This window comes from Leopardus geoffroyi, chromosome D1 (assembly GCF_018350155.1).
Source record: "Leopardus geoffroyi isolate Oge1 chromosome D1, O.geoffroyi_Oge1_pat1.0, whole genome shotgun sequence".
NCBI lineage: Eukaryota > Metazoa > Chordata > Mammalia > Carnivora > Felidae > Leopardus > Leopardus geoffroyi.
Window position 1 is genome coordinate 87,089,966 of NC_059329.1, and position 23,577 is coordinate 87,113,542.

General features: G+C 35.3%; 1 protein-coding gene across 1 annotated transcript in view; it reads right to left on the minus strand.

Annotated features, from left to right (window-relative positions):
• The window catches only part of CCDC73 (coiled-coil domain containing 73), a 126,922-nt gene extending 103,554 nt beyond the window's left edge, over window positions 1-23,368 (minus strand). Inside the window, exon 1 of the mRNA XM_045484886.1 lies at window positions 23,219-23,368. Within this exon, the coding sequence (XP_045340842.1) occupies window positions 23,219-23,356 (138 nt within the window). The 5' untranslated portion in view covers window positions 23,357-23,368. The remainder of the gene's footprint in view (window positions 1-23,218) is intronic.
• Window positions 23,369-23,577: the final 209 nt, after the last annotated feature.

Here is a 23,577-nt window from a genome sequence, read left to right on the forward strand (position 1 = left end):
TCCACTGCCTTTTATTTATTGCTAATTTAAACTTCTAAGCTTTCCTTCTGTTCAGATATTTAATATATTTAATGTGTGCTTTCTTTCAACTCCCATACTTTCTTCAAAATTCTATTACATACATAATATATACTATGTGAGACTATAATAATTAATTTGCATAGTATGTCATGATGATTAAATTTTAAATTCTCTTAGGGCAAGACTGAGTAGAGGTTTTTCAAAGGTTATCAAAGGAATGCATATTTTAAAAGTGAAAGTTCTAGATAGAGATCTGTTTATCCTCATTGTATAGATGATTTGGCTGAGAAATATATTTTGTTCTGGGGCGCTTGAGTGGCTTAGTTGGCTAAGCACCTGGCTCTTGATTTTGGCTCAGGTCAGATCTCATGGTTCATGAGTTGGAGCCCCACACTGGGCTCCACACTGATAAGGCAGAGCCTGTTTGGGATTCTCTCTCCCCCTCTCTCTCTGCCCCTCCCCTACTCTCTCTCTCTTTCTCTCTCCTTTCGCTCTCAAAATAAATACATTTAAAAAAAGAAATAATTTTGTTTAAAAACTTTCAACTCACTTCCTATTTTTAGAATCTAATAGATTTCATATTAAAGTCTAGATTTCTAGTTTCTCTTCAATAATTAGAAGAAATGATAGTACAGAGCCCATTTTTCTATATGGCAACACATTTTGGGAGCTGAACGACAAATATAGGTTAAACTGAAGACAGAGCCTCTCTACTTCAACACAATTCCTGCCCTATTGGTATCACATATCAACTATCTAAAGGAAGCTGAATTTGTGACCCCTCTGCTATAGATTCATCTCTATAATCTGGTAAGAGAATCACAAGAATTGTTGTCTAACTTCTAAAAAACATACATTATGGATTCAATATAAATTTATCTGTTGACTCAGATTATTTATTTAAAGATCATTATTTTATGGGCACCTGGGTGGCTAAGTAAGTTAAGTGTCTGACTCTTGGTTTTGGCTCAGGTCATAATCTCATGGTTTGTGGGATCAAGCCCCACATAAAGCCTGCTTGGGATTTTCTCCCTCTCTCTCTCTCTGCTCCCCACCCCCAAAATAAATAAACTTAAAAAAAAGATCATTAATTTAAAACATTCGAACTTTTAAAAAATATCATCACCAATTTAGATCCATATGTAAAAAAAATGAGTAACTTTGTTAATTACAGCATAGTTAGGTACTTAAATACAGTTTAGTGGAGTAAGAAAGTCTCTTTCTTTGACTTTATTTTATTATCTATTGTATTTTGCTTCTTTAAAGAAACTTTACTGTGGCACCTGGGAGGCTCAGTCAGTTAAGCGTCCCACTCTTGATTTTGGCTTAGGTCATGAACACAGAGTTTTGTGAGTTTGAACCCTGCATCTCTGCTTGGGATTCTCCCTCTCTTTCTGTCCCCCACACATGGCACTCTTTCTCTTTCTCAAAATAAATAAATAAACTTAAGAAAATAAAGAAACTTTACTATCTAATCCTTTATGGTATGGCCTAATTTTATGTTCACTGCATTATTCACTCCAGTTAATTTATTATATATATTAAAGAAAGAGCTTTAGACAAGGAGTAGAGAGGTCAGAGTACTAGTCTCTTAAAAGCTCTGGGTTTTAGGTTGGACTAGAAGCTATCTCAAGCCACTTCCACCTCTAAAATTCTATAATTTCATGATCCTGAAAAAAAGACTAATCATTAAGAATACACTTCTAAGATCATAGAGAGAAGAAAGTACAGAAAGATGACCCTGACAATCACCATTTATCAGATCACTAGAGGTTGAGAAATTGAGGCAGATTCACCAGCAGTCTTATGGGGACTGACTGACTTAGTGTTCAGGACCCACCAAGAAGGAGTGATTCTGGAAAATACCCTATGATTTTACTTGGAAGCCCAAGGAACTACACTCTTAGAACAGAAGATAGAAATAAACTATCCCTCACAAGGAAACAACTTCCAATAAGCTCAGTCTCTGATGGGTAAAATGATCTGGCCCATCCTAATTTCCAAAAGCAAAAATGAAACTCTCTAGATGAAGATGACATCATCCAAAGCCTCAAATTTTCTTTGCAATATTTCATGTACAAATGAAGTCATTCAATCAAATTTACCCTACATCCCAGGAGGTAAGCTAAATGACCAAGAGAAACAAAAGACATAATAGAAATGGATCTGTAAGAGGTCCAGATATTGGAGTACACACAGACTTTAAAATATATAAAACTAATATGCTAAATAAATTATATGACAAAATTAATTTCAGCACAGGAATGAAAATTATAAAAGAAAAACCAAATAGAAATTTCAGAATTGAAAAATACAAGTGCAATTAAGAACTCAATAAACAGGGGCGCCTGGGTGGCGCAGTCGGTTAAGCGTCCGACTTCAGCCAGGTCACGATCTCGCGGTCCGTGAGTTCGAGCCCCGCGTCAGGCTCTGGGCTGATGGCTCAGAGCCTGGAGCCTGTTTCCGATTCTGTGTCTCCCTCTCTCTCTGCCCCTCCCCCGTTCATGCTCTGTCTCTCTCTGTCCCAAAAATAAATAAAACGTTGAAAAAAAAAAAAAAAAAAGAACTCAATAAACAGACTTTATCAGTAGATTAAATAAACTGAAGAGATTAGTAAATTGACAGAAGAAAATAACCAGACTGAGGGTACCTGGGTGGCTCAGTCAGTTAAGCGTCCAACTTCAGCTCAGGTCGAGATCTTGCGGTTCATGAGTTTGAGCCCTGCATCAGGCTCTGTGCTGACAGCTCAGAGCCTGGAGCCTGCTTCGGATCCTGTGTGTGTGTGTCTCTCTCTCTGCCCCTCCCATGCTCATACTGTGTCTCTCTCAAAAATAAAAACATTAAAAAAAAAAAAAAAGACTGAAACATGGACAGAAAAGGAAAAAGAAAAATATAGACAAAACACTCAATAATGACATAGGAGATTTGAACAAGATTGACAAAGTTGCCCAAATTCATATTCATAGAACACTGCATAAAAGAAAAAAAGGGTATGTGTTGTTTTCAAGTTCATTTATGCTGGCATATTTACCAAAATTGATTATATGCTTGGCTAGAAAGCAAAACTCCACAAATATTAAGTGACTGAGATTATATAAAGAACATATTATCTGGTATAACAAAATTATGCTTGAATCAATTGTTTAAAGTTAACAAAAAAGAAAATGTTTGTAAAAGAAGTAGTATATTTCTAAATAAATCATGAGTCAAAGAAGAAATTACAATGGAAATAAGAAAATAATTTTAACTGAGTGATAATGAACATAAAATATATAAAAATATGTGGGATTTAACTAAAGCCATATGCCAAGAGAGAAGATTTTAGCCTTAAGTGCTTTATGTTAAAGAAAAAATGTTTAAATTAATTAACTAATATCCATCTCCAAAAGTTCAAAACAAAAAGAATAGCAGATTAGAGACACCTAATGTCTAGAGACACCAAATTAGAGCCACTAAACCTGAGTGGCTTAGTTGGTTGAGCGCCCAACTCTTCAGTTCAGGTCGTAATCCCAGAGTCATGGGATCAAGTCCCACATTGGGCTCCATGCTGAATGTGAAGCCTGCTTAAGATTCATTCATTCATTCACTCATTCATTCATTCCCTCTCTCTTTCCCTCTCTCTCCCTCCCACCCCTCTCCCCCACTTGCTCTCGCTCTCTAAAAAAAAAAAAAAGAAAGAAATTAGATAAGGAAAGAGCAAATATTAATAAAAGACAAATATGCAATAGAGAAAATCAGCAATGCCAAAATTTAATTCCTTCAAAAGACTAACACAACTGATAAGCCCTTAGAAAGACGGACCCCAAATTCCTACCCATTCATAATCTCTGCATGAGTTACTCCTTCCATGGCGCTTTTCTCATTACCCACCTAGTAAAGTTAGCCATGTCCTTATCCATACTCTCCATATAGTATATTGTGCACTCCTTGCTTATAAGGTTTTATAATCTCTAAAACCTGGCACAGTAAATTCATAGTAAATGTTAAATGAATGACCAAATATAGTCTTACATGCTTAATATCTCTTTAAAATAAAAAAAGAACCCTTAATTTGTACTACAGTGTTTCTTGACTTTCAGTGTTTCAAAGTCTGAATTTTTTTTACAAAATTTTTATTTTGAAATAATTTTAGATTTACAGAAGACTTATAAAAAAAAGTAGAGTTTGGGGCGCCTGGGTGGCGCAGTTGGTTAAGCGTCCGACTTCAGCCAGGTCACGATCTTGCGGTCCGTGAGTTCGAGCCCCGCGTCAGGCTCTGGGCTGATGGCTCAGAGCCTGGAGCCTGTTTCCGATTCTGTGTCTCCCTCTCTCTCTGCCCCTCCCCCATTCATGCTCTGTCTCTCTCTGTCCCAAAAATAAAATGTTGAAAAAAAAAAAAAAAAAAAAAGTAGAGTTTATATATACCCTTTACCCTGCTTCCATAACATTAAAATCTTACATAAGTAAAGGTAAGAAAATAACATTGTTACAATACCATTAATTAGACTACAGAGTTTATTCAGATTTCACTAGAGTTTATTCATTTTTCCACCAATTGTTCCAGGACAATATGGGACACTATGTTGCATTTAGTCATCATGTCTCCTTAAGCTTTTCTTGTCTATGATAATTTCTCAGTTCCTTTTTTTTTTTTTTTAAGACTTTGACACTTTTGACAAGTATTATTGAGATACCTTGTAGAATGTCCCACACATGGGGTTTGTCTGATATTTTTCTCATTATTAGAATACATTTGGGGGAAGAATAGTATAGAGGTAAAGTTTCCTTCTCATCATATCATATCATGAATATTTGATATTCACACAAATTGTTGACACCACATGAATTATTTCTAAAGACATTAACTTTAGTCACTTAGTTAAGGTGGTATCTGTCAGGTTTCTGCACAGTAACTTATTTTCCCTTTGTATCATCCAGTCATTAGAACTTAGTGCAAGCAAAACAGGGAAAATTAAACTACACTTCCTTGAAGGACAATTATCAAATAATTTGTGAACAAGTATAAAACCACCACACTAGGGGTTAGATCAGGAAGATGGTGAGGTTGGAGGATCCTGAGCTCATTTCATCCCAACCCACACAATGATAACAACTACATCTGACCAACTAACTCTGAAAACAACCTGAAGAGAACCTGTGGCAGAAGAGACCTTCCACAGCTAATCACAGAAAGAAGCCACATTAAAAAGTAGAAGACGTGGAGACAAAGATGGGAACAAACCCTCAGCAAAACTAACCACAAATGGAAGGGACACTACAGGCATGGAGAAGCAAGAGGATCAGACCCCATACCAGGCACCCCAAGCACTGGGGACCTGCACAGGGAAGATGAGTCCCCATAACACCTGGCTTTGAAAACAAGGCAGGTGCTTAACTACAGAAGCTTTTAAAATCAGTGGGGCTTAACTCTGGGTACTTTAAAATCAGCAGGCTTACCTCCAAGAAAGCCAGAGGGCAATAGGAAACTGAGTGTCTACCCTTAAAGAGCCAGTGTAATGAATAACTTGCCCAAGACACAGCACAGAAGTAGCATAAAAAGCACATGGCGTATAAGTGAAGGAGATTTATTTACTAATCTCAGGATGTACACTGAGGGACAGAGATCTTCAGGAGCTTCTCCAAGAACAAAAATGCTCATGGGCACTATTTCCCTTTCCCTCCCTCAGTCTAGATAGCCAGTCACTTTTGAAAACCAGCACTATCACTCTCCACCTATCTTGCTAGAATGCCCCCCCCCCTTCCTCTGAGGACTCACCCAATCCAACTCACCCTACTCAAGAGACATCCCTCCAAAGCAGCTCCTGACCTGCCACACCCTGAAAGCAGCCCTGGCAGAGACTTGCACCACTCCAAAGTGACTCCTGCCCTGGAGAGATGGGAAGACAACTACACACACCTTTGTATCTGTAGTTATAGCAGCTAAGCCTTTTAGCTGGCTGTGCAGGGAGAAAGTCCTGCCATTTTGAGTGCCCACAGCTGTGGCAGAGAGACTAATTGCCAACAACTAGCCTGACTGCTGCCTCTGCCACCCCTACAAGCCTGGGACAGCCTCAGACATGTCCCTCAATAGTGTAGGGACCAGGAGCACCTGGCTGGTTCACTCGGTACAGCATCTGACTCTTGATCTCAACGTCTTGAGTTTGAGCTCCACAATGGGAATAGAAATTACTTAAAAAACAAAAAAACAAAAAATGAAAAACAGTGCAGGAACCGAACCTACCCAGTGTACTCACAGTGAGTAAAACGGGTCACTACAGCCAACTGGACTAAAGACAAATGCAACTCAGCCACAACAGTAGGCAAATGTAGCCCACATAGGAAACACCCTAGGAATGACTGTTCTGGTGAACAGTGGGCATTGTGCTAGAGGGTACCACAGGACCTTTTCTACACAAGGCCACTAAATTCAAGACCTGGAGATGTATCTGAACCCCCTAATACACAGAAACAAATACACAGAGTTAGACAAAATGAGGAAACAGAAGAGTATGTCCCAAATGATAGAATAGGACAAAATGACAGCAAAAGAGCTAAATGAAATTGAGATAAGCAATATCCCTGATAAAGAATTCAAAATAATGGTCTTAAAGATATTACTAGACTTGAGAAAAGAGTGGATAAACTCACTGAGAACTTTAATAAAGAGAAAATATAAAAAGAATCAGAGAGGAAGAATTTAATAGCTGAAATTTAAAAAAATACACTACAGGGAATCAACAACCGATTAGAGGATGCAAAATAAAGAATCAGCAATCTGAAGACAAGGTAATAAAAAGCAACCAGGCTGAAGAGCAAAAAGAAAAAATAAAAAAATGATAATAGATTAAGAGAACTCACAACATTATCAAGTGTAAGAACATCTGCATTACAGGGATCCCAGAAAGAAAAGAGAGAGAATGAGGAGAAGAAATAATAGCTGAAAACTTCCTGAACTGGGGAAGGAAACAGACATCCACATCCAGGAATTACAGACAGATTCTAACAAGATTAACCAAAGAGGTCCATACAGAGATATGTTAATAATTAAAATGGCAAAAGATAATGATAAAGAATTTTAAAAGCAGCAAAAGAAAATAGATATATAAAAGAGAAACCCCACAAGGCTATTAAACGATTTTTTAGCAGAAACTTAGCAGGCCAGAAGGAAGTGGCATGATATATTCAAAATGCTGAAAGGAAAAAACCTCCAAGCAAGATTTCTCTACCCATCAAGATTGTCATTCAGAATAGAAGGAGAAACCAGCCTTCTAAGAAATGTTTAAGAAATACTTAAGAGTGGGGAAAGAAAGGTCATAGCTTAGAAGAAAATTACAAAAGAAAAAATTTTCAAACATATAATAAGGTAGTAGGATTAATCACGTATAAAACTAGTATGAAGGTTAAAACACAAAAGTAGTAAAATCAATTATATCTACAAAAATCAAAGGGATACAAAGAATAAAAAGATATAAAATATGACATACATAAAATGTGGAGGAGGTAGTAAAATTTAGTACTTTTAGAGTGTGTTCAAACTTAAGTGACCATCAACTTACTATAAACTGCTATACACATAAGATGTTATATAGGAACTTAATGGCAACCACAAATCAAAAATCTATAATTATAATAGATACACACACACACACACAAGAAGAAAGTAATCCAAGTAAAACACTAAAGAAAGCCATCAAATGACATGGGAAGAGAGCAAGAGAAAAAGAAAGGAACAAAGAACTATAAAAAACAACCAGAAAACAATGACCAAAATAGCAATATATACACAAGTATCAGTAATTACGTTAAATGTAACTGGACTAAATGACCCAGTCAAAAGATGTAGAGGTGACCGAACAGATTAAAAAACAAGACCCATTTATATGCTGCCTAAAAGAGACTCACTTCAGACCTAAAGATACATACAGACCAACAGTGAAGGGCTGAAAAAGCATAGTACATGCAAACGGAGGGGGAAAAAGGGTCAGTGTAGCAATACCTGTATCAGAAAAAATAGACTTTTTTTTAATGTTTATTTTTGGGACACAGAAAGACAGAGTGGGGGAGGGGCAGACAGCGAGGGAGACACAGAATCTGAAGCAGGCTCCAGGCTCTGAGCTGTCAGCAGAGCCTGATGTGGGACTTGAACCCATAAAGCGTGGGATCATGACCTGGGCCAAAGTCGATGCTCAACCAACTGAGCCACCCAGGCGCCCCTCAGACAAAATAGACTTTAAAACAAAGACTGTAGCAGGGGAGTCACACATTATGCCACAAGTCTCAATAATTTAAAAAAGACTGAAATCATATCAAGCATCCTTTCCGAGCATAATATTATGAAACTAGAAATCAATTATAAGAAAATAACTGGGGGCACCTGGGTGGCTCAGTCGGTTGAGTGCCTGACTCTTGATTCCTACAACAAAAGAGGCAAGAATATACAATGGAGAAAAGACAGTCTCTCCAGCAAATAGTGCTGGGAAAACTGGACAACTATACACAAAAGAATGAAACTGGACCACTTTCTAACACCATACACAAAAATAAACCCAAAATGGATTGAAGACCTAAATGTGAGATATGAAACCAAAAAACTCTTAGAAGAAAACATAGGCAATAATCTCTTTGATATGTCTTAGCAACATCTTTCTAGATATGTCTCCTCAGATAAAGGAAAAAAGCAAACTAAACTATTGAGACTACACTACAATAATACGCTTCTGCATAGTAAAGGAAAATCAACAATATTAAAAGGCAACCTACTGAATGAGAGATGATATCTGCAAATAATATATCTAATAAGTGGTTAATATTCAAAAGATATAAAGAACTTATATTATGTTGTATAGTGACAGATAGTAGCTATACATGTAGTGAGCAAAGCAAAAAGTAAACTTGTCAAATCACTGTTATACACCTGAAACTAGTGTAACATTAATTACATATATAATCCATATATTTATAGATTTATTTTAAAAGAATGTATATAACCCAAAGCCAAAAAGAACACAAATAACTCAACTAAAAAATGGGCAGAGGACCTGAATAGTCATTTTTCCAAAGAAGACATGCAAATGATCAACAGATACATGAAAAGCTGCTCAACATCACTAATCATCAGAGAAACACAATCCAAAACCACAATGAGACATCACCCTACACTTGTCAGAATGCCTAGGATCAAAAAGACAAGAAATAACAAGTACTGGTGAGGATGTGGAGAAAAAGGAACCCTTGTGGACTGTTGGTGGGAATGTAAATTGGTGCAGCCACTATGGTAAACAGTATGGAGATTCCTCAAAAAGTTAAAAATAGAAATACCATAAGATCTAGTAATTCTATTACTGGGTACTTACCCAAAGGAAAAAAAAAAACACTAATTCAAAAAGACAGATGCACCACTATATTTACAATAGCCAAGATATAGAAGCAACCCAAGTGTCCACTAATAGGAAGATAAAGAAGATGTAAAAAAAAAAAAATTAAAAAATAAATAAAGACAGCAGCAACTTATTACTCAACACATCTCCGGAGGTAAGGGAAACAAAAGCAAAAGTGAACTATTGGGACCTAATCAGAATAAAAAGTTCTGCACGGCGAAGGAAACAATCAGCAAAACTAAAAGGCAACCAAGAGAATGGGAAAAGGTATTTGCAAATGACATGTCAGATAAAGGGTTAGTATCCAAAATCTATAAAGAACTTACCAAACTCAACACCCAAAAAACAAATCATCCAATGAAGAAATGGGCAAAAGACATGAACAGACACTTCTCCAAAGACGACATCCAGATGGCCAACCAACACGTGAAAAAATGCACAACATCACTCTTCATCAGGGGAACACAAATCAAAACCACAATGAGATACCACCTCACGTTGTCAGAATGGCTAACATTAACAACTCAGGCAACAACAGATGTTGTCCAGTATGCAGAGAAACACTTTTGCACTTTTGCAAACTGGTACAGCCACTCTGGAAAACAGTATGAAGGTTCCCCAAAAAATTAAAAATAGAACTACCTTACAACCCAGCAATTGCACTAGTAGGTATTTATCCAAGGGATACAGGTATGCTGTTTCAAAGGGGCACATGCACCATGTGTTTACAGCAGCACTATCAACAATAGCCAAAGTATGAAAAGAGCCCAAATGTCCATCGATGGATGAACGGATGAATGGATGAATGGATAAAGAAGATGTGGTGTGTGTGTGTGTGTGTGTGTGTGTATAATGGAGTATTACTCAGCAATCAAAAAGAATGAAATCTTGCCATTTGCAACTACGTGGATGGAACTAGAGGGTATTATACTAAGCAAAATTAGTCAGAGAAAGACAGATATCATATGACTTCACTCATATGAGGACTTTAAGACACAAAACAGATGAACATAAGGGAAGGGAAGCAAAAATAATATAAAAACATGGAGGGGGACAAAACATAAGAGACTCTTAAATATGGAGAACAGAGGGTTACTGGAGGGGTTGTGGGAGGGTGGATGGGCTAAATGGGTAAAGGGAATTAAGGAATCTACTCCTGAAATCTTTGTTGCATTATATGCTTAGATGTAAATTAAAAAAATAAAAAAATAAAAATAAAAAAATAAAGATGTGATATGAATATACAATAGACTACTACTCAGCCATAAAAAAAAGAATGAGATCATTTGGGACCACGTGAATGGGTTTGAAGGTATTATGCTAAGTGAAGTAATTCAGATACCAAAAGACAACTACCATAGAATTTCAGTTATGTGTGGAATCTAAAAAATAAAACAAATGAACAAAGAAATAAACAAATAGACTCTTAAATACAGAGAACAAACTGGTGTTTTCCACAGGGGAAGTGGGTGGAGGGATAGATGAAATAGATAAAGGGAATTAAGATGTATTAAACTTCCAGGTATAAAATAAGTCATGAAGATGAAAAGTATAGCATGAGGAAGATAGTCAACAATATTGTAATAACATAGTATGATGACAGATGGGGACAACACTTGATTGTGGTGAGCAATGAGTAACATACAAGACTGTTGAATCAGTATGTTGTATACCTGAAACCAATATAACATTGTATGTTAATTATACTTCAATTAAAAAAAAAGGAAAAAAAAAAAACAGTAGGGGCACCTGGGTGGCTCAATCGGTTGAGCGTTCAGCTCAGGTCATGATCTCACAGTTCCTGAGTTCAAGCCCTGCATGGAGAAGGCTGCTGTCAGCACAAAGCCCGCTTTGGATCCTCTGCCCCCCTCTCTCTCTGCCCCTCCTTCTCTCTCTCTCTCTCTCTAAAAAATAAATAAAACCTTGGGGAAAAAAAAAACAGTTAACTTACCAAATCATTTGGGGAAGATATTGTGTGACTATACAACTATTCTGTTTCACCTATAAGTTTCATCCACTAATTTTAGCCTTCATCAGTGGATCCTGCCTGCAGCAATTATTACTGTAATGTTCTTTTTCTTATTTTTTTTATTGTTTACTTACTTTTGAGAGACAGAGAAACAGAGGGAGGGGCAGAAAGAGAGGGGGACAGAGGATCCAAAGATGGCTTTGTGCTAACAGCAGTGATCTCCATGTGGGGCTTGAATTCAGGAACTGTGAGCTGAAGTCGGATGCTTAACCGACTAAGCCACCCAGGTGCCGCTATTACTGTAATGTTCTAAGGGCAATTTTCTATTTCTCTCCTTTCTCCTACATTAATTGTAATCTCCCGTAAAGAAGATTTATTGTCTCCCCCATTTATTTCAATCATTTATTTCTATTAGTAGGAAATAATGGATATTTAGTTTATTCTTTGGGTTATAATCCAATACTATTCTTATTTCATTGCCCAAATTGTTCCAGCTTTGTCCATGGGGAGCTCTTCCAGGCTGGCCTCTGTATCCTTCTGACATGTTATTTCATACTTTGCAGCACTACAAGATGCCCAACCCTAGAATAACCATTTCTCCAAGAAGTCCTGGTTGCTTTTATTAGATAATGATATTTAGAACCAAGATCCGGGCACTATATATAGTTGCTGATACTGAGTTGTCACTATTTTTAGGCCTTTCCAGCAGAATATACTAACCCATGTACATATGTATGTCTATAATTCTGTATGTTTCTATCTGCATATAATGAAATCATAAGTTCATAGTGAGACCTCCAACTCTAATCTAGCACCACAGAGCTCATTCTAGCCTCTCCTCTTGCTTATGTGTAACTTCTTCCTTCAACATAGAAAAACATTCTACCTAGCCCTCATTACAGTTTGCTAATTTGTTCAACCCTAGCATACCTGTAGTTTCAGTCTTACTCCCACAAGAAACAAATTTACCAACTAGAGACAGTGTTTATGTACGTTTTTGGTTTTATCCTTGTAGTATCTAGTCAAAATACAGTTTCTCAAAGTTACTTAAGTCAACTTCTTTTCTCACCCATTTCTTTCCCTGAAGTGATGTCATATGTTAGTGAAACAGTTACATATATTTTCACAGTCTGCATTCCATCTTGGAATTCTTCTGAATCCTGACTGAATTTTTGCATACTGTATAGTATTTATGCATACTGTATAGTATCACTGTTTGTGGTGTTAGTTTTACAGGTTTTGAGAGATGTGTGGAGTAATGTTTCCACCACCACTTTACCATACAGAATGGTCTATCACTCCCAAAAATTCTCTTATGCATTCCATTTATAGTCAATCCCTATCAACACCTGGTAACCACTGATTTGTTTTCATCCCTATAGTTTTGTCTCTTCCAGAATGTCATATAAATACACTGGATAATACAACAGCTTCTTGAATCTGGCTTCTTCCACTTAGAAAAAAATCATTTAAAATGTAATTCACTTAAGATTCACACTTTCATTTTGAAGATATTTTGGAAGAATAGAATTCTACGTTGTTAGTTATTCTTTTAGCACTTAAAATTCTCTTTGGTCTTTTGGGCAGAATGATTTTTATTGAGAAGTCCACTACCAATTGGTATTACTGTGCCTTTGAAACTAATGGGTATTTTACCACTTTGGGCTGCCTTTAAGATTTTCCATTTGGTTTTTCAGTAGTCCTATGATACATCTGGGAGTGATTTCCTTTGTATTCATCACACTTGGGTTTTACAGAGTTTTCTAAATCTGCAGGTGGCATTTTACTATTATCTACTATCATCCAGTTCTCTAATCTTCTCTTCTGCTGTGTCTAAGGAGCTATTAAATCTATGGGGTTCTTAATTTGGAGTATTGTATATTTTACTTACAGAATTTCCATTTGATTATTTTTTTTTAAGATTTCAAGCCTCAGATAAAATTCTCCATCTCTTACCTTTTTTTCTCAATTCTAATTTCTTCAATGTGTTAATTATAATATAAATTTCCTTTTCTATTTAAAATGCCCATTTTCTATTTAAATTCTAATATCCAAATCACATATTTTTTTTATTGTCTGGTTTTTATATTGGTGTTAACAGATAACATAGTATCTCATGGCATGCCAAATACTTTATATAATGATAAAAAATTTTATTTTTTTATTTATTTAAAAAATTTTTAATGTTTAATTTATTCTTGAGAGAGAGAGAGAGAGCATGAGCGAGGGAGGGGCACAGTGAGAGAGGGACACAGAATCCAAAGCAGACTCCAGGCTCTGAGCTGTCAGCACAGAGCCCGACATGGGGCTTGAACTCACAAACTATGAAATCATGACTTGAACCGAAGTCAGACGCTCAACTGACTGAGCTACCCAGGCGCCCTGATAAAAAAAAAAAAAAATTTTAATGTTTATTTATTTTTGAGAGAGAGGGAGAGTGTGTGAGTGGAGGAGAAGTAGACAGAGAGGGAGACACAGAACCTGAAGCAGGCTCCAGGCTCTGAGCTATCAGCAGAGAGCCCGACGTGGGATTTGAACTCACATACCATGAGATCATGACCCGAGCTGAAGTCGGGTTAACCAACTGAGCCACCCAGGCACCCCTATGATGTTATATCTTTTACTGTAAAACAGCCTCAAATTACACAATGGGTACAAGAACACTATAAAGAACTTTTACTCTTCTGAAATAACCATAGTTAATGATTAAATATATATCCTTCCAAAACTGCTTTCTGTGACTATACATTTACTTTTATTTTTAAAAAACAACTTGCATTTTTCACTTAATGATATACAAGCAGCCCTCAAAATTCCAATACACACAAATTTCAGTTGCCTTATTTGGTCAAACACCACCAGTTCCCCAGCAACATGGTTCAAATTTCAGTTGAACAAGACAGCGAGTAATTGCACAAACTTCACTGCTAACTCTTCAATCCACAAACTGCTTCTAAATAACAGATCATGATCCGTGATCAATCCTGTCACTTATCTCACAGTCTGTCAATGACTAGTCATGTGTGTCTGTTATTCAGTCTATGCCAAGACAGTAAAGCATGTAAGGTGTTTTCCTTTCTTGTCTCCTAGTGATAAATCCACATAACATTTTATAAAAACAGATAATCCAAAAAGGGAATTAGCCAAAAAAATGGAAGTGCAGAAAAAGAAAAAAGAGAATAACATTGGAAGTAAAATTCAAATAAAATATAAATGGAGTTACAGAATAGCTACATTGTCAGTCCATCAATGGGATATATTAATAAACTTACAATAATTATAATATAGTTACATATCTAATAAAGGAATGTGATTCATATTACCCTGTAAGTTTTATTATAATTTGAGCAAAAATATGGTATGTTTTAGATTTTTAAAACATACTGTAAAATTCACACTTAATACTTTCAATAGAAGAGAATACTCTGAATGAGAAACATGAAGTAGAAGTGGGGAAAATACACATAAGTTAATCCTGACTGCAGTGATATCTTATATATTAATTATTAACCTTTGGTTATGTCAGACTACTTTGGTTTCATATAGTTTATTCTTAATACTTTTCATTTGGGTTGTGAATGTTCATTTCTCGCTAATTTTTCAAAATAAAATTAGATTTGTCAACCCAGTAATATTCTCCAAAAAAAAAGCAGTTTAAAACATTTTTAAAAATTAACATTTTATTTATCTTTTATTTCTCCATGGAAAGGTGAAATTTTATGGTACTATATATGTACCTTTAGAAAATCTCTATGGTCAATTGGCCAGTTTGCAATACTATTTTCATGCTCCTTTCCTTTTGGTAGACACAAAATTCAATACGATCATATACCTCTCTATTTTTACTTTGACTTCAGTCTTATTGAGAAAGACTATCTGATAGATACGTGAGCTGAATTCCATTTTTGTGCTTTTATATTTTACTGAATGATTAGCTGTAATTATTTCATGTGAAAAAATATTCAAATTTAAATGTAGAATATGTGTCAACCATTTGTGGAATTTTTCTTAAGTTTAAATATGTTCCTCTGGAAAGCTTTTTTTTTATAAAATTATTTCATACATCATTGCATATCCATTCAAATATATATATTATACATTCTAAATACTGGAATAAAAATCAGATTGCTATAAAAGGAGGGGGAGGAGAAGGAGGAATTGAAGGAGGCGGAGGAGGAGGAAGAGGAGGGGGAGGAGGAGGGGGAGGAGGAGGAGGAGAAGGGGGGGAGGAGGAGGAGGAAGAGGAGGAGGAGAAGGAGAATAGCTGACCATAATAATGTTAACACTACTGCCATTTGAGAGACCCTAGAAATGAAGCCAGAGGAACAAAGATAGACATATCAACATAAATGAAAAGTGACTGTGGAAGGAAACTGAGTGTGATAAAAAGGATGAAGATGTCCTAGAATTAGTAATGCCAGCAAAAATAGCACATTGAAGGAGTTCTCAAAGATATGTGACAATGTTGAAAATGCAAAAGGTAAAAGATGGGAAGCTGATCCAAACCTGAACAGGAGTATTATAATTTGCAAAGGCAGAGAAATAATGCTAACTCCATATTGTGAGTGACACAATAAAGTAAGCACTGTCCAAGTTATCATGATCAGTTTTTCACAAAGAAATAAAACACTTTAATCCTCAATGTATCTAATGTTTTAAATTATAGTATACTAAATATTTTTTTTCATTTTTCTTTATTTATAATAGAAGAGAGTATATAATGTTTCCAAAAATATTTTTAAGTCACAGAACAATCACAAATTTTAATTTTTTTTTTTAAGAAAAAAATTTTTGCTTGCAGGGTCATTTTTATGGTCCTACACTACCATGTACCATCTACATCTCCCATGTTAGTGCATATGTACCTACCTTACTCTTTTTAAGAGCTACATAATATTCTACATATCTGATTCAGTCACTAATTCTGCATATCAAACCCTAAAACTTAGTGATTTAAAATAACAATTTATTGGGGTGCCTGGGTGGCTCAGTCAGTTAAGCATCTGACTCTTGGTTCTGGCTCAGGTCATCATCTTGCAGTTTGTGAGTTCAAGCCCTACATCGGGCTCCGTGCTCATGGTACAGAGCCTGCTTGGGATTCTTTCTCCCTCCCTCTCTGCCCCTCCCCTGCTCACTCATTCTCTCTCTCAATCACAAAATAAATACATAAACTTAAAAAAAATTTTAAATAACAATTTATTAAGCCTCACAAATCTATACATTGACTGAGCTCAGACAGTTCTTCCACTTCACGTAATACGGATCAGGTTACTCATGCAGAGGCATTCACTTGGTAGCTTGGCTGGGGCTGCAATGATCATAATGTTCTCCCACTCCAGTGTCTCTCCTCATGTACCTTCCATCATTAAATAATCTGTTCTGAGTTTACGGCATGGCAACTGACTTCCAAAAGGGTATCTTCCAAGAGAACAAGCTCTAATGTACTCATCGAGCCTCTGGTTTGTTTCATGCTTATGAATGTATCGTTTGCCAAAGCAAGTCACATGACCAGGACTAAGATAATATGGGAGTAATCTACTCAAGGGTATGAATACCAAGAAGAATCATTTATTGAAAGTCACTAATGTAATAGTATCACTTATTTACCCTCTGTTAGTAGACATATATACTGTTTATAATTTTTCCCATTAAAACACTATAGGATATTATCATTGTAAAAAATCTTTACCCAATTAAGCCCACACAAGATATTATCCTAGATAAAAGTATAAATTCTTCATACTTAACAATCAGGAAATTCTACATTTTAAATTTAGAGATAAGTCAATTTCTATTTATCATATGTACTAATTCACATCAGTAAAGAAAGGATAGAATAATACTCCTAAAAAATCTTGCCAACACTGGGGATTGTTCATCTTTTTTATGTATTTTCACTAATTTGCCTTTATTTTATTAATAGTAAAGTTAAGCATATTTTTGTATATTTTATGATTATTTATGTATTTACTTTTTATTTTTCTATTGTGGCATTTTTGATTTGTATGTTTGTAAATAAGATATTGATCCTTTCTTCAATTTTGCATGATGCTAATATCTTTTCTCAACCACTGGTTTTTAAACTTTGTTTATGGCAGATTTTATCCCATAGAAGCTAATAATTTGTACGTCATCATATCTAGCCATTTTTTCTTTCAGGTAAGCTAATCTCTATTCCTTAGACTACAAAATTTATGTCTTATATTTTTCTAGCATACATATACTTTTCTTAGCATTTTACTTTTTCTCCTAAAAGTTATTTTTGCATGTGAAGTATTATGAATTATCCAAATGTCATTTATTGACTGACTATCCATTTTTTCTCCCACTTGATTTATTCTTTAACTGATTTACTTATTCCTACCACAGCATCACATTTTTAATTATTATAGTAGAGCATGTTTTAAATATCTAATAAAGCAAGTAGCACTTCATTCTTATCTTTTGAAAAGGTTCTTGTCTATACTCATACTTTTTTATTTTTCCAGTTTCATTGAGATATAACTGACATATAATGATGTATCAGCTTAAGATGTACAAGGCAATGATCTACATATATAATCATACATTTTTCTTATGTATACAACTTTAGAATCATCCTGTCAAATTCTGAAAAACATCCCACTGGGTTTTGATTGACATTACTTTAAATTTTTAGATGCTATCTTTATCTGTTCAATCTGCTAAAACAAAATACCACAGACTGGGTGGCTTATAAAAAACAGAAATTTACTTCTCACAGTACTGGAACCTAGAAGTCTGAGATCCGGGTGCCCACATGATCAGGTTCTGTTTCTGATGAGAGGTGCTCCCCCGTTCATAACCTCACATTGTATAAGGGGCTAGGGAACTCTGTTAGGGCACTAGCCCCATTTATGAAGGCTCTATCCCTCCTGACTTAATCACCTCACAAAGACCCTACCTCCTAATACCCTCATACTGGACATTAGGTTTCAACATTTGAATTTTGGAGGACACAAATATTCAGACCATAGCAGATTCTTTTTTTTTTTAATATTTGTTTTTTTTTGAGAGTGGGAGTAGAGGCAGAGAGAGATGGAGACACAGAATCTGAAGCAGGCTCTAGGCTCTGAGCTATCAGCACAGAGCCTGACATAGAGCTCAAGCCCACAAGCCATGAGACCATGACCTAAGCAGACGTCAGACGTTCAACCAACTGAACACCCAGGCTCCCATAGCAGATTCTTTGAAGGAACCACAGAAATGAAAAATATAGTTATTGAAATTTAAGACTCTAAGCAATTAGCTAGCAAGTAAAAACATCTGAAGAGATAATTAGGAAACAACAAAATGAATTACACAGAATGCAATAGAGAGGCAAATAGATAAAAAATATAAAAGAGTTAAGAATCATAAAAGATAAAATGATGTGGTCCAGTATGCTATCTAATGGGAGTTCCAGAAGAAGACAACAGAAGATAGGGGAGAGGCAGTACTCAAAAAGATCATGGGTGAAAATTTTCCTAAGACTCAGGAACCAAAATGAGTCTCACAAAATGTAAATAAATTCTCACCTAGACTCATTAAAACTGGAGCCAAATAAAGGGGAAAAGAAGCTCTAATGAGCAAATAGAAAGAAACAGAGGGGCAATTAAATGAACATCAACTTTCTCAACTACGACAAAAGAATTCAATAATCTCTTTAAAATACTGACAGAACATAAATGGCAATCTACAAATCCACGGCAAAATAAAGACATTTGAGGGAGAAAGGAAAGAGAAAAGAAAGCCTTGAGTTTACTATTAACAGACCTGTCAGTATTAAAACTAATTAGAAAAATGTAGATTAGCTGGGCCAGTTTCTGGAATACACAGAAGACAGCATCAACATTTTTACCAGGATAAAGCTTCAGAGACAGCTAAAACCTAAAATTATTCTTTCTTTACAGCTATTTGCAATAACAAATTGAAGATAATTTATGATTGCATATTTTCTCTCTACTATTTGGGATGATACAAACCCTATTTCTATTGATTTGCTGATTATCCTGAAAACTTTAATATGCCTACATAACTAAACAAAGTCTACAGCTGGTCAATGTCTTATTTCCTAAACAATACAAGGACCTAACAATCAATTCCATCCAATTCCATTAATTCCATTAATAATTGTAGTTCAGTATTTTAGTTCTCCCTTTTTTAGCTTTACAAATTAAATACAATTATTACCTTTAATTGCATATTTTTTGCTTTCTTTTTAAAATGCTAAACAAAAATATTTCTTCAGACTACCATGCGGAAATATTAAAATTTTTCAATGAAGACTGAAGAGAGCAGAGAGGGCATGTGAGGTAATCAACATCCCATAAATAGTTCCCAAATAAGATCTCTTGCTTAGTATGTCATACATGCCTCCCAACATTTTGTTCAAAAATATTCCCATAGCTTTATTCATAATAGCCAACAACTAGTAACCACCTAAGTAACCATCAACAGATGGACCAACTGTATTACATTTATACAACGGAATAGTATTCTGCTATAAAAAGGAAAATCTACTGATAGGTACAACACAAATTCATCTTTAAAATATTATACTGTGAATAAAAATAAAATAAATAAAATATTATACTGCATAAAATAAGCCTTATACATAAGAACATACATTATAATGATTCCTTTTACATTAATTTCTGGAACAGAGATAAACTAATCCATGGTGGAAAAAACTGGAACAACAGTTGACTCTGGATGGATAAGGATGAGGAATAAGTGACAAAGGACATGAAGCAACTTTCTGGGGGAGTTAGTAATGTTCTATATCTTGACAAAGAATCAGATGACATTTGTTAAAACTCATCAAATGGTGCAGTTAAGAACTATACACTTCATTGCACAGTTGACTTTTGAACATGAAGGTTAGGGGCACCAACCCCCAGCACAGTTGAAAACCTACATATAACTTTCCACTACCCCAAAACAACTACTGATAGTCTACTACTGACCAAAAGCCTTACCAATAACATAAACACTTCATTAACACATATTTTGTTTGTAACATGTATTATATACTGTATTCTTCCAATAGTTAGCTAGAGAAAAAAATGTTAAGAAATTTATAAGACAAATATGTTTACAGCATTGTACTGTATTTATTGAAAAAAAACCTGCATATAAGTGTACTTGTGCAGTTCAAACCCATGTTCAAGGGTCAACTGTATATACACCTTATATTAAAAGAAAAATACATAAATGCTGAACTTCAGTTAATGATATACATACTAAAGTATACTCATTTCAAACTTGCATGGAAATGCATCAAAAAAATAAGACCAATGATAGAAGAATATATATGAGACCAAGAGTAGAATCTGGGCAGTGAGTGTATTAGATTCCCATTACTGCTGTAACAAATGACAGCATATTTTTTGGCTTAAAACAGTGTATATTTATTCTATTACAGTTTGGGAAATCAGAAGTCTGATATGTTCTTAACTAAAATCAAGATGTTGTCTGGACTGCAGAGCTTCTGAAGTCTCCACAGAAAAATTCCTTGCCTCTTCCAGCTTCCACCTGCATTCCTTGACTCATGGCTTCCTTCTGCCATCTTCCAAAGCAGCAGCATAACACCTTCAAATCTCTTTCTGACCATGCCCCTACTTCTGTCATCACATCTTTTTCTCTGATATTGATTATCCTGCTTCTTATTCTAAACCTTTGTGAAGACATTGGGTCCACCTGAATAATCTAGCACAATCCCTCCATCTCAAAATCCATAATTTTATCACATCTGCAAAATCCCTTTTGCCATGTAAGGTCACATATTCAAAGGTTCTCAGGATTAGGATGTGGACATCAGTGGGATACCATTATTCTACCTACCATGGTGGGTATATGGGTGTTTACTATGCAATTCTTTCACCATTTATGTATTTTCGAAATTTTCCTAATAAAATATGAGGGAAAAGTTAAAGTCCAGCAATAGGGATAAAGTGTTGCCACCATACTAAATCAACATGTATCTTCTTCCAATAAAAAGGAGGAATTTTTTCCCTTCTTACAAATAAAGTTCTTTCAATAAAGAATGTTATTAAAAGTCATATTTACTGGGGTGCCTAGGTGGCTCAGTTGGTTGAGCATCAACTTTGGCTCAGGTCATGATCTTAACGGTTCCTGAGTTAGAGCCCCACATCAGGCTCCATGCTGTCATGGTTCCTGAGTTTGAGTCCCACATCAGGCTCACTGCTATCAGCATGGAGCCTGCTTTGGATCCTCTGTCCCCATCTCTGACTCTCCCCCCCACCCTCTCTCTCAAAAATAAATAAAACATTTTTTTAAAGTAGTATTTAGTTCTGCATTTAGCTATTAAAAACACCATTTCTATTGCTACCCTGAAATTTTCAAAAGATTTTTAAGGGAAGTTTATTTTTTTTTAAATGGAAATAGAAACAGACCAAATATAATGCTTAGAACATAGTAAAACATGAATATGAGGTTTTAAATTGTTACCTAGAGTTGCTTTAACTTAGAAAAGATACCACTTTAAGCTATTTTTACAAAAATCACTTTTTAATGCTTATCCAACACACCCTTTTTAAGCAGGATTTCTTCTTTATTAAATAGGTTTTTGTTATACAGATAATAAATAGCTTTTATATAGGATTATCATGGTAATTAAATTTTCTTAATATAACAAATTTCAATATTTTTAAATCCTAGAACAAAGTTCACATAATAAAAATGTTGTTTCAGATCTTTTCTCACAGCTCATTTTCAAGAAATCACCAAATTCTATTGATTCTCCTTCCTGTCTCTCCTGTTCTATCTTCACAGTTATATATAAATCCTAATGACCTCATCCCTAGATTACAATAATTTTATAATTTATTTTCTTCTCTCCAAAATTGTACCAACTCCAATCTATCTTACAGAGAGTTAACAACATATGCTTCAAATTTAGACACAAAGAGTCTCAGAAGTGTAATGCTTTTAAGGAGTTTTGAACAATACATATCTGCTGAAACCAAACATCTTTTACAATTTTATGCAGATATGCATGTGTCCCTTGGAAACAGCACTCCTGTACCCTTTGGGTAAATACCTACTAGTGCAATTGCTGGATCCTAGAGTAGTTCTATTTTTAGTTTTTTGAGGAACCTCCATACTGTTCTCCAGAGTGACTTCACAAGTTTGCATTCCCACCAGCAGTGCAAGAGGGTTCCCCTTTCTCCACATCCTTGTCAGCACTTGTTGTTTCTTGTGTTGTTAATTTTAGCCATTCTGGCAGGTGTGCAGTGGTAGCTCATCGTGGTTTTGATTTGTATTTCCCTAATAAGGACTAATGTTGAACATCTTTTCATGTGTCTGGTAGACATCTGATGTCTTCTTTGGAAAAGTATTTATTCATGTCTTCTGCCCATTTCTTAACAGGGTTGTTTGTTTTTCAGGTGTTAAGTTTGGTAAGTTCTTTATAAATTTTGGATACTAACCCTTTATCAGATATGTCCTTTGCCAATATCTTTGTGAGCTGTATTGCGAGATCTTGGGGTGCCTCGGTGGCTCAGTTGGTTAAGGGTCCAAATCTTGATTTTGGCTCAAGTCATGATCTCACAGTTCATTAGTTCGAACCCCACACTGGGCTCTGCACTGCGAGTACAGAGCCTGCTTGGGATTCTATCTCCCTCCCTCTGTCCCTCCCATGATTGTGCGTGTGCTCACTCTCTCTCTCTCAAAATAAATAAGTAAACTTTAAAAAAAGAACCGTAAGATCATGACCTAAGAAGAAATCAAGAGTCAGATGCTTAACCAACTGAGCCACCCTCCTCCTACTTCTGAAACCAACAGTGTACTGTATATTAACTAAAAGATAAATAATTAAAAAAATTTTAAAGCATTATAAAAATGAGCTTACCCTTCTCATACGTAATTCTTCTAATGCTTCCAGCAAACTTGTTTTGAAATCTAGTAGCTGAATAGAAAACATGGTCTCTGAAGAACTTTGAAGAGCAAAGGTAGAGGATGATGAATCAGTTTTAAAATGATTCTCCATATTAACATTTACTTCCTGTAATATAAAAAGTTTTTAACTGAAAAAAATCATTTATCTAGGTTTTTCAAGTAAAAGTACATTTACCATAAAGATATAACCACCTGTATCCCATAATACTTCAGGTTTAGCACTGAATAACAGTTTTGTCATCAATACTATTCTAATCTTGACACCACTTGTGTTTTGTGATGCATCCATAGTTTCTGTGGCTGAGGCTTTTT